Source organism: Montipora capricornis, chromosome 9 (assembly GCF_036669925.1).
Source record: "Montipora capricornis isolate CH-2021 chromosome 9, ASM3666992v2, whole genome shotgun sequence".
In the NCBI taxonomy this organism is placed as follows: Eukaryota; Metazoa; Cnidaria; class Anthozoa; order Scleractinia; family Acroporidae; genus Montipora; species Montipora capricornis.
In genome coordinates this window covers 22,128,819-22,140,822 of record NC_090891.1, presented here as the reverse complement: position 1 = coordinate 22,140,822, position 12,004 = coordinate 22,128,819, and the positions used below count along the sequence as shown (strand labels likewise).

Sequence of the window (12,004 nt, the reverse complement as noted above, 5' to 3'; positions counted from 1 at the left end):
AACACAATATACTCTCTTGTACAGTTCTTTTTACTTTTTCTGTAACTCCTTCTTGAATTGTCCTTTCCTGGTTTCTGTAGTCGGCAAACAAATGAATTCCTCTCCTGGACAGGCCCCCAATGTTACGAGTTCGCAAACTAAACTGAACGCAGGGTTGTCGGAACAACAACAAGAAGATTTATTCCAAAATGAACGTAGTTTCCACAAAGTAAAACTCTGAACAACTCGTACTCGACAAACTTACACGGCCTCCGCCAACTTGAATAAACACAGCTTCTGTCACACTTGACTAAATACTGCTAATGCCAACTCTCTTCGCTTGTGAAAAACTAGGTAAAAACTTCGCTAGGACTCGTTTACTTATATACTCACACAATAAGTTTCTAGAACTTTCTAAAATAGTAATGAGTCTAATTATAGAAAGATTACAAAACACACCGATTTAGAAACGCTTACGTACAAACCTAAAAATAAACAAACTACGAACTCTCGCGAAGCGTCTAGAAAGTAACGCTTGTCACGCAATGCTATTTTTCGTAACACCAGGTTAACTCACCTAAACGTAAGCGAGGCTTCATTTTTCGTGCCCTTTCTGTGGCTCGACGCGGCTACACGGCCATACTACATCAACTATAGTTCTTGTCTGATAATAGTCATTGTAACGCAACACAAGTCAAAGTGTGAGATGTATTTAGTGAATGATAGATAACAAACACATGTTAGTGAAACAGAGTATAAGCTTTAGTGGTTGCATTTTGATAGCGTGAGATAAGGGTAACCGCAAACCCTTTGGTAACCGCAGTGTTATTGTATTTCAATATTGCATAAAGCTATTGATGTAAAGGCTTTTAGGCCAGATTGAATGACGAACGAACGAGTGTATTAGGCTTTGAAAGTGTAATTGAGTAAAATCAAAACGCAATTTTAAAACAGAAAGATACAGTCCTTTTGATCGGGAACTAGCGCCGGGAGATATTCCCGCACACTTGGTCCTTCGATACGGATACATTTTGACTCCAGAAGAAATGACAGAGGTTGTAAAACCAAAGCGAAAGACAAGAGGTGGACATAAGGCCTATGTGACACAGATTCTTCCGGAAGCAAAGGAGCTTGTTGCAACTAGACATTGGGACCTTTAGATTCTAGGACGAGGACGAGAACGAATACGAGTTTTGACTGCCCGTTTCTAGCGAAAATACTTAGAAAATTTATAACCCGTACGATTAATCTTACTCTTTGTTAGCAGTATAGGTTGCTCATTTATTCTTATTATTGCCGGTAACCGAGCCTTTTTGATGATAGAAAAACGCCAAAACTGCTTCCGTGTTGTTTACTTGTTCTGACACGACGACATTTTTGCAAACCCTCGTACTAAAATGACGACGGTATCACGTTTCTCCCGCCAAAATGATGCTGATTTGCGCGCGCTCAGTGTTGTTCTATGAGAAAATCTCGTACTCGTAGTCGTTCTCGTCCTTGAATCTAAAGCTCTCTATTGTACACCAGAAACACGACCGAGATTTACGAAATTGAAGGCAAGTCTAGAGGAACAGTTGACCAGCCTTCGACAGCTAGATAAAGAGATTTTCAATGGCCTCGCGAGCCTGGAGGGCGTAACCGACGAAGAAATAGCAGAAGAAGTTCTTACCGCTGGTGTTCTGAAGGGAGAAAGCAGCGGAACAATTACTTCTTTGGTTGACCTTCTGAGGCCTAAGTCTTCTGGCAGTCATCATCAAGAGCACATACAGAACGCTAATGCTAGTGAAAGTCCACAAGTTAGTCCAGCCACTTCTCAACCTAATATGCATGTCAGGCTTCCAAAATTAGAGGCAAAGTGGTTTAATGGCAAAATCGAAGAGTGGCAAGAATTCTGGGACTGCTATGAAAGTTCCGTCCACTTGAATACGACCCTTTCGAGTGTCAATAAATTTTCATATCTTCGTGGGCTCTTAGGTGGAGCCGCAAAACCAGCCATTGCTGGACTTGCCCTTACAACGGCAAACTCTCAAGTCGCCATTGACTTGTTGAAGGAAAGATTCGGGAAGGCTATTGTGATTGAAAGAGCGCACTTAAACGATCTCTTGAACGTAAGCCCAGTACACCACGACAAGGACACAATAGGCCTTCGAAGGCTCTACGACACAGTAGAAGTCCATCATCGCGGACTGAAGGCTCTAAATGTGGAATCTACTACATACGAAGAAATTGTTGTGCCTGCCATTATTGGCAAATTACCGGAAGGGGTGCGATTGCAGATCACGCAAGGAAAGAACCATCACGAATGGAAAATGGAGGATCTGTTAAAGGAACTTCTGACTGAACTTGAATTGAATGAAGAACATTGTGTCGCAACTAGGAATCCCTAGCCACGAGATAAGAGAAGGGAGGATGAACAGAGATAGGATTGAACTCTGCAAGCGCCTTACTGGCGAAAACGAACGACTTTTGTTCCTATTGTTAGAGCGGGAATGCCCACCAAGACTGTTTGAATGTGAAATCTGTAGTGGTGCAAAAAATCTTTTACGGAAGTATGCTCAGTAGATGTTTTATTTGCGCCCGAAAGGGCCATAACTCGCGTGATTGTAAGTCGAAAATATCCTGTAGTGTTTGCATGGGAAAACATCGTGTTTCTATTTGTGATAAGAGGAATAGCACACAATAGGATCATTTTAATTGGTCGCGCCCGCAACAGTTATCGCATTGGCGCTGTGCGTTCCGAGAATTCCGGCCACGCCTTCGCTGTTCAACCCCTATATAGGATCCGGGAGAAGCGATGCGATACAAGGTGCACAGGCGATTGCTAGTCACGCTTTTCATGTAGGGTCTGTGGGAGGGTTGCCTTGCAAACCACGCAAGCTGTCGTTAAGGGCCCACAGACGGATTTTTCGCGTGTTGCTAAGGAAGTAAAATGTTGCTTCCGGTGATTGACGTCATCATATCATGAGCTGACAAGAAAACCCACTCACAAGCAAAAATCACTGCACTTACTGTTGTTTCCATCGAAGGTTTTTCCTCGCCCTTCCTCGCGCTCGTTCTCAGATCAACTGCGCATGCGTAAACAAACTGACTTCCGGTTTGAGAAAAGACTAAATTTCCGGCAGTCTTTAAATTGAATTTTTTTTTTATATGGCACGTTTCACCCCCAAATAGAGAATATAGCTAAGCATTGATTTTTTTTCAAATCATCTATTTTGAAAATGATATGGGTATTTTAGTATCGTTTATCTCTACAAAAATAACATTTTTCAAAATAAAAATAAAACCATGCTTGGCTGGATGCAAAAACGAATACAAATTATCAAACCACTGGTTAAATACCCAACTTGCGTAGCACTTAGACACATTTAGAGTTTTCTTTTATTGGTCACGTGACCATGGGCGTGGCATGATGGCGTCATATTTAGAGTCATTGGTTTACAAAAGTTGAAAACTGACCAAAATAATGCCAAATTCTCTCAAATTACTTAACCATTGCATCCTTCGCAACGCACCCCAAAAAATACGTCAGTGGGCCCTTACGGGTGATGGTAAGAACGCAAGAGTACAAGTGTTATTTGACGCGGGTAGCCATCGTTCCTTTATTACATCCCGAGCGGCCCAATCGGCGGGGCTACCGATAAAGGCAAGGAATGGATCGTTATAAGTACGTTTGGCCAGCAAACGAAGGATTGTGGGATGAGAGCAGTATGTATATGAGTTGGACGTGTCTTTTCTGCAAGGAGGGGAGACAATTAAAATCGAGGCGTATAAGTCCTCTAATATAGCGGGAATTAGAAATCAAAATGACGAAATCAGGAAAGGCGATTACCCTCGTTTGCAGGGCCTCTGGTTTTCGGACGTGAATCGTAAAAACGAAGTTCTGGCACGTGTCATGCTTAATTGTAACGCTGATAGTAAGTGTCGTGTAAGGCTGCTGTTAGTGTTTAAAATTCAGGCCTAATTAAAGCTCCTGTCAGGGCTAAAGTTTTCGTACGGGTATGTTATAAACACGTAATCGCAATGAATTCTAGTAAAGTGGGAAATCTCACTAGCTTGTGTTTTCAGAAGTTTGTTTAAAGCACCTAAACGTTATTTAAGTGTTGGAGCGGATCTTGTTTGAATTTCGTCCTTTCTTGGTTTTTTGCCGATTCTTGTCCCAAGCCAACCTGGCGTGTTTCAATGAAATACATCAAAACGTGAATGATCTCGTTTTCAGAAATAAAGTGGAATAAAGTACATCAGTAAAACTCTTCTTTGACCTTGAACTGACAAAGTTTTTTTTAATTTTATTATGGCTTCTAATTTTAGCATGATTCCTATTCGCTGGCTATTGATAGTTGTCTCTGAAATGGCTTTTTTCTTTTTCTATTTGCTTGCTGAGGGTGTGCTTGTTTTCTTTTAAAACTCATGCGGTTTAAGAAGAATTCATTTCCAAACTGGTGAATTCCAATGTAAATTTCACTCGAAAAACCGATATCGTACTCATCGCTTCGTGATTCATTCGATATCGATTTTTGGCGTAAAATTTACCGTGGAATTCACTAGTTAGGCAATGAATCTTTTCTATAGAAGAAAGCAAAGAAAATGATTTAATTATTAAAGCAGCAACTGGAAACATCAAATCGTGGACAATTCGAAATCTTTTATTTTCACTAACCCTACAGGCAGTAAGAATAAATAACCAGGGAGCTCCGCTTTTAGGCTTGGCTAAATCTATATATTAAGCGATATATGGTAGAGCCTTTTCTAGGTGATGTCCGACCAAAATTTCGTTTTGTCCGACCAAGAAAGTATCTTAGCAAGACATATATACTTTCAAAAGGAAAAAAATATATTTGAAGCCCTGCAATGGAGTTAGATTGCAATAGACCACTGAATTTCTATATATTAAAATTCAGTTTTAGACAAAAGACATCACCTCAAGGGTCCAAGGACAAAACTCGTACAAATACTTCTTTTATTCCCCAGAGCCTCGAAACCATGTTTAATGCTTTAAGCTGAATTTTAATATATCCAAAGTGGCTTAAGTGTTCTGATCTAGGTTTCTTCTAGCCTGCCACCTAGAATGAATGCATACAGACAGAAATTGTAATAAAATAAAAGGGAGTTTAAAAAGTCGATCAACCAACCTGGAGCAAGGGAGGGAACACCAAAAGTTACAAAGCCATAGGTACTTTAAATGATTTAACACAAAGTTGCAAAACTACGGGCAGCTTCTGCAGGTACCGGAGCACAAATTACGAGAGAAAACAAAACAACTCCAAATGAAGACTAATCCCAAGCGACCAAAAGCACAATGCTTTCCGGTACCTGCAGAAAGACCCAAACTACGGGAGTTTCTACTTGGTTTGGGATAGAAGTTCAGGTACATTAGTGAAAGGTAGAACAAGATTTGTAGTCTTTCAACATTTTCAGGGGTGTTGTTCTGTTTTTCTTTTGACTTCCAGGGAATTTCATTTTTATGGGAAAGGCGATTTTGTCTTATACAAAAACACGGAAAGGTATTTTGAGGTGAGTCACTTGATTATTTCGTTGATTAAAGTTCAATCTCTTTTTTCTGTTAATAAAACAACCGTTCATGTTCCATATTTCAGAGATATCATTGATGTCAGCGCACTATATAAGTGAAAGACCTTTTTTCACGGACCTCTTGCTGTATTTTTGTACTTTGGTCTTCCCGTAAACAAGCCACAAATGTTTGGTGACATTTTAATTAAGCAATAGCCCACAAGTTTCTATGGTTTATAGGCTGATAAACCTCGGGGGATGCTGATAGAACACGAGAAGAATTCTTCGAGTGTTCTTCCAACATCCCAAGTGGTTTATCATGCCTATAAACCATAGAAACCTGTGGTCTATTGCTTTTATATAGTGTTTTAGACTAAATATTGTTTTAATGGGAAACAGTGTTGTAGACTGATATTGCCTAATAGGACATTCCCTCGAAATTGTTGAAACTGACTTGAGCAACCTTAAAACCTTCAAAAGCGTGAGCAGTGTTGTCGCAATCGATGTTGAATTGACCGTGACATTGCACAGTCTTTTGTTTTCGCTTCGCACGGGTTCGCAAATTAGTTGCGCATAATTTAATCGAGCGATTTGATTTGTTATCTTCTCGAAGAAAGGTGTGTTTTGTGCACCGTCAAGGCCAAAAATACAGACAAAAACATAAAACAAAACGACTTGCAAAGTTTCACAACCATCTCTATGCATTAACTATGATCAAAATGGAACCGGCACCGGATCAACCTTCAGTGTCCTTCAAAACTCGTTACCTATTCATGAGCCTAATTGCCTATCAAATCATCGATAAAACGTCACGTGCATGTGCTTCAACCCCGATGAAACCCTCCTCATTATAATTCTTTATAAAAAGATTAGTAATGAGGCCCGGCTTGTTATTCTCAGTGTATGCTTGTGATATCTTCTCCTCGCATTTTGATCCCGAGGGACAGGCTTTTTGTGAAGTGTTTTTGAGGCCGTTCAAAAAACTTGTAGCACTTGTTTTAACGTTTATAAAGCCCTGGCCAAACTATCGAGCAAAGTTGGAGTCAACGCTTCAACTTTCACCACCGAGTCCATTTTACTAAGAAGCGCTCTCCCATGCTCTCGCGTGTATTACAACTATGATTTCTAATAAAAAATAGTAGATGACATTCTATAGTTAGAATTCTGATTTACCTAAAATATAAAAAGTAATTACTCATGATTTAACTCTCTCCGCGCAATACTCAGTTATAAACCTCAAGTTTTAACTGGTCCCATTTTTTTTATTATTTTCAAAAGCTGTGTGTTTTCATTTTTATTACGTTCTATTTTCAAAAAGGTTCAAACAAGGCAGTGGAGCTGTGGAGGGAGTGTCACCTGTAACTGCGGAGTAGTAATCAGGGATCACAATAATGTTATTGAGTTCAACTGCTGCGACGAGTTCTTGAAACAAGATAGCTCTACCCCGTTAAGAGTGAAAATTCGAAGCGAGAAATGTTTATCCCCAGGGATCTCCATTAAGAATGCGCAGCCAGGTGTTTACAATGCCATTTATGAGGTTGGTTGAATTGTTTGCTTTTGCTAGTTTGTGTTCAGTGACTCGTACTTTTTGTGTCCCCGCCATCCAACTGAAGTGACTTTGCCGTCGCAAGAATTTCTTTTTTTTTCCTTAGATCTTAATGATTCCTATGCCTAAACCCTCATCCTCAAAGGCAACCGTTGCACAAATTTTAGAATTCTATATATAGTATATTTAGTCTGAGATTGGTGGCCACCCCAGCAACACGCTTTGCAAATAATCTCAGCCTGAGTTTGGAGCATCGGGGGATACGATCTTTCTAAGGAAAAAAATGCTTTGGCATGTGTTTTGGAGACCATACTTTGCTTTCGATGTCTAAATGAGATTAAACTATGACTGGGGTTAAGCTTCAAAGTGCTAAGTTTCGTTTTCTCGTCAAGGCCTTCTCAGTGGTTGCTTTTCTAATCGGCTCTTCTTGATCTCGGTAAACTGAATGTCGAAATAATCATTGATTTTCGTCCGCTTTGTGTATTTGTATATTATGGGGAGCAGGGGTGGCGCAGTGGTGAGAGCACTCGCCTCCCACCAATGTGGCCCGGATTCGATTCCAGACTCGGCATCATATGTGAGTTGCTAGTTCTCTACTATGCTCCGAGAGGTTTTCCACCGGCTACTCCGGTTTTCCCCTCTCCTCAAAAACCAACCTATGATTTGATATGGTTGATTTCATTTGCATGATTTCTGTACAGTGTTTCCATCTAGTGCCTTAGCGCTAAATACTCTTGACACTGATTAGCCTGCGTAGCAAGCGTTCCTGTTCCAAAGAAGAGCTCTCAAACAATTTTCCGCAAACTGGCTGCGCGAAAGTTGGGGCAAGAGTAAGAAAAACCCGTTCGCTCACGAACGGGGGCTTTTGATTGGTACGGCACAGGCGCAGTGATTGACAGGTGACAAATTTTCGTGCAAACATTTCTTGTTTGCTCTGGCGTGAGAAAGACAATGGGGGAAGATGTGAAAGGGTTTGAATCGTGTTTGATCGAAGTCCTGTTGAAGCTGAGCGAATCGGATCTCGGTTTTATCCAAAGACTGGTTAAAAACGGGAAAAAACCAAAGTAACAAAAATATCAAAAATAACTAATCAGCGAGAAAATAACACTTCTTCGGAGAGAGAAGGAGCTAGCTGGCCCCACAAATATAACGAAAATAATGAAAGTAACAAAAATATCAGAAATAACAAATCATTGCAAAAATAACAAGTCTTGGACAGAGAAGGAGCAAAGGGGTCTCACAAATATAGCAACTAGACGCTGTATGAGCGTAAACTGGGTTGCCTGTGGTACGTGTTACACAGTACATAAAAAACTGCGTCCAGACCGATTAAAAAGTCGGACCAACTTTTTTTTTCCCGTTTACACAGCCAGCAATTTGGATTGGCTCATCATAAAACTGGCCTTAAGGCCCTGTTTCTGACACTGTTTACACTGCCGATTTTCGGATTCCGGGCCACATTTTAATTTGAAAACAGGGGTCCGGACTCGATTTTTTTTTTCTTTTGGTTTTGGGGCCATAGCCGCCTATGGCCTCCAAACCAAAAAAAAAAAGCGGGTCCGGAGCCATTTCATAAATACATGGACGGATAGTTTACACGGCAAAGATATATTGGTCCGTTCCTACTTTTTAACGGGTCCGGAAACAGTTTTTTTCTGTAGTGTAAATGGGCCTTGAGTTGGGTGGTATTGAACTGCATCGTTCCAGGTATTTTTTCAAGTGTTATGTAGAGCATTTGAGGGGTCACTCAGACGTAGTGGTAGCAGCGGCTCTTTAGGTCACAAGGTCACACGTTGAATTATTTTGTAATGTCCCGTCTCGTTTTTAGGTCTATTACTTTTTTAAGCCTTAACAATAAATTCAGTTTAAAGATAACAAAACTAGCCTGCAAGCAGGTTCTTCTGTTGAAAATGGCGCGCGGTCGAAATATAGAGGGCTTGGTCACTAGTTTCTTTCGAAAATATAGGGGCTTGGTTACTAGTTTCGAAAGAAACTAGTGACCAAGCCCCTCTATGTAGACCGCGCGCCATTTCAACGGAAGAGCCTGCTTGCAGGCTACAACAAAACACGCTCTTGAGTAAAAATCACTCGTTTCTTCTTTAACTTAAATAGTCTGCAAAAAAACTAACTGCAAATTGCTCTGACGGACGTTTTCCTGTATGTCATGCAGTTGCACTAAGCAAAGGTTTATTCCACTCCTTAAGGCAAGCCAAACTACAGATGAAGAACAAAATAACATACCTTTTATTTAAAACTCTGAATTTCGAATCAATCGATCGTAAAAATACTAAAGTTTCTGCAGTCTGTGACTTCTATGAATCATGGGGAATGTCATGATGTTCTTTCTGTCAAAAGAAAGAAAGTGATCGCGTGCTAGGCAACCACAAAGTTGCACGTGATCACTTTGTGTCAAGGTTCTGTTTACATTGAATGAACTACGGGGAAGAATGTTAGGCCCGTTTTGAACGTCCCATTTCACATGTGCCGAATCCAATGCAAATGAGAAAAATAGGTACCTGTAAGGTACATGTGGCTAGTGCATGGCCCACTTTCATAAATGGTGACTAGTTTCACATTCTTTTGTAACTATGTTAATTAGACCTACTGCCCTTATTCCTTTGAAATTAAAACAAAACAACATTTTGTTTGGCCGCCATCATGAGACAGGTCTATGATTTATGATGACGCTTGAAAGAACACTTTTTGAGCGTCAACTCAGTTCTACGCCTGAAAAAAACGTGAAGAAATGTTTAAGTAGGTGGTTACAGCTTTTGTTTCCGAGAGACCTGGTGAATTCTGAGAATTAAATTTGCTAAGACACTGTTTTCACCGGGTGCACTTGCGAGCTTCTGCTGGAAAAATTGGAAGAGACTGCTAGTAGCCTCGAGATTGTCTGACTTTAATGCTATTCCTTTTTGAGTGCCAGCGTGGTGCTGCACGCAATGTCTACCTCCGTGTTCTGGGTCGTTTTTCTCCTCTCTGCGGCCCCTCTTCGGAGAATACAACACGAAGATATATGTCTAAGGCAATTTAGAATCTTTTCTTCGAGTTTTGTTCTCACCAGAAATGTATTGGTACCAGAATTATCGATATTTGGATCTCCTTGTCTTTGTGGTCTTGGATAGCAGAAGAGCAAAATTTGCATCCTCAACAAAAAAGGCCTCATTAGCTGAACCCAGCGCATTGTTCACCGGGTCATGGCTCGCGAATCATTGTGAAAGAGTAATCAATTTCGATCTATACAAAGGCACACCTCGACTTGTATTCTTGAGACGCTCTGGTGCCAAGAGACAGAGACGCCCGTCGTGCATATACTATTTTAACACCACTGCTACATTCTGTCCACTGTTGCTAGGCGATTTACTATTTAAGCCAAACCCAGGACCTGCTCGCACTTCATAACGCCTCAACGGTCTTAAACAAAATACCCAACTCTCTAGATCGACGCAAAACACTGAGAACCTAATAACACCGGACCGTGTTTGTTTGTATCCCAGTGATCAACAGTTGACCTTGTGTACTCTAAATGCGAGGTCGTTGAATAATAAATCAGCTGCTTTTTTGGACTTGTGCGATGCAAGAGCGGATTTGCTCACCATATGTGAGACCTGGCATAAGGATCATCATTCTGCGGTTTTGAGCGAGCTTACTCCGCCCGGATATAAAACACTTATATATTGCCTGATGAGAAAACGTCGTTTGAGGTTTCTGAGTGGCTGGTCAGTTTTGGTCCTACTCAGTGCGCACTTTTATTGTGCATGGACCGCCGTATTCAGAAGACCATGCAATAACTGCTGGCGTTTTCTTTCACGAGTTTGCTGAATACCTCGAATCTGTCGTCATGTCCAGCGATAAGTTACTGATAACTGGTGATTTCAATTTCTATATGGATGTACCTACAGATCCTAATAATATACACTTCAGAGATCTTCTAGATGCGATGGGTCTTGCCCAACATGTGAAGCAACCTACCCATATACAAGGCCACACCCTAGATCTCATCATTACACGCCATTCTGATGACTTTGCTGCTGAAGAGCCGCTTTCTGAGAGATTTATCTCCGATAACCCTGTCGTTATATGCAGTTTAAGGACACGTGGACCAGTCGTAGAACTGAAGCACGTTAAATATAGGAAGTTGAAGTACATTGATTCTGAACTATTCGCTGAGGACATTCGCAATTCTGTTGTGTATATAGATCCCCCTGACGACTTAGACAAATTAGTTAATTGCTACAACATGACGGTGTCATCACTACTAAACAGGTATGCCCCGATACAACCACGGAAAATAAGAAATAGGTCCAGGCCGCCTTGGTTTGATGATAAGATTATGCAGGCAAGGCGTGACAGGCGGAAAGCTGAGAAACGATGGAGGAAAACTAGACTGACCTCAGACCTTCTAGCGTTCAAATCCTAGAGAAATGATGTAATATAATTTATATTCTGAACAATGCGAGAAGACCATATTATAGCCAATTTATTGAAGAAAACAGCTCAAATCAGTCTAAGCTATTTCGGTAGAGCAAGCGTATATTGAATATTCAAGCTGATAAAACTCTCCCGCCTCACACGGATGCTGTTAAGCTCGCATGATATGGTGGACTACTTTGTTCGTAAGATTACTGCTATAAGGTGGCGACCAGAACTCAGTCCCCTCCCAGCGCTGTCCAAGAATCAGATTCTACTACCGCCTTGGAAATGACGACGGACCCTTCTTTCTCTGAATTCGCTTTACTCACTGAGGAGGATGTCAAGAATTTAGCACTAGCCTGTAAGAAATCGTGTGACCTTGATCCACTTCCATCTTCTGTCTATACATCTGGACCATCTACTCCCTGTCATCAAAAAGATGATTAATTTATCACTAAAGACTGGTCGGTTCGCTGATGAGTGGAAAAATTCCTTGGTGAATCCATTGCTTAAGAAACCTGGACTAGAACTGGTAAACAAGAACTTCCGCCCAATAAG

At 40.9% G+C, this 12,004-nt stretch overlaps 2 protein-coding genes across 2 annotated transcripts in view; both read left to right on the top strand.

The window, feature by feature from the left end:
- The first annotated feature begins 302 nt into the window (after positions 1–302).
- Positions 303–2,366, top strand: LOC138017424 (uncharacterized). Its single transcript, XM_068864513.1, has 2 exons — positions 303–333; positions 1,507–2,366. Exons 1-2 carry the CDS (start codon positions 303–305, stop codon positions 2,364–2,366), a joined length of 891 nt encoding a protein of 296 aa, XP_068720614.1.
- A 22-nt stretch (positions 2,367–2,388) lies between these two features.
- Positions 2,389–12,004, top strand: part of LOC138017422 (neurogenic locus notch homolog protein 1-like) — an 87,284-nt gene continuing 77,668 nt past the window's right edge. Inside the window, exons 1-3 of the mRNA XM_068864512.1 lie at positions 2,389–2,528; positions 5,427–5,490; positions 6,806–7,024. Coding sequence (XP_068720613.1) covers positions 2,389–2,528; positions 5,427–5,490; positions 6,806–7,024 — 423 coding nt within the window. The remainder of the gene's footprint in view (positions 2,529–5,426; positions 5,491–6,805; positions 7,025–12,004) is intronic.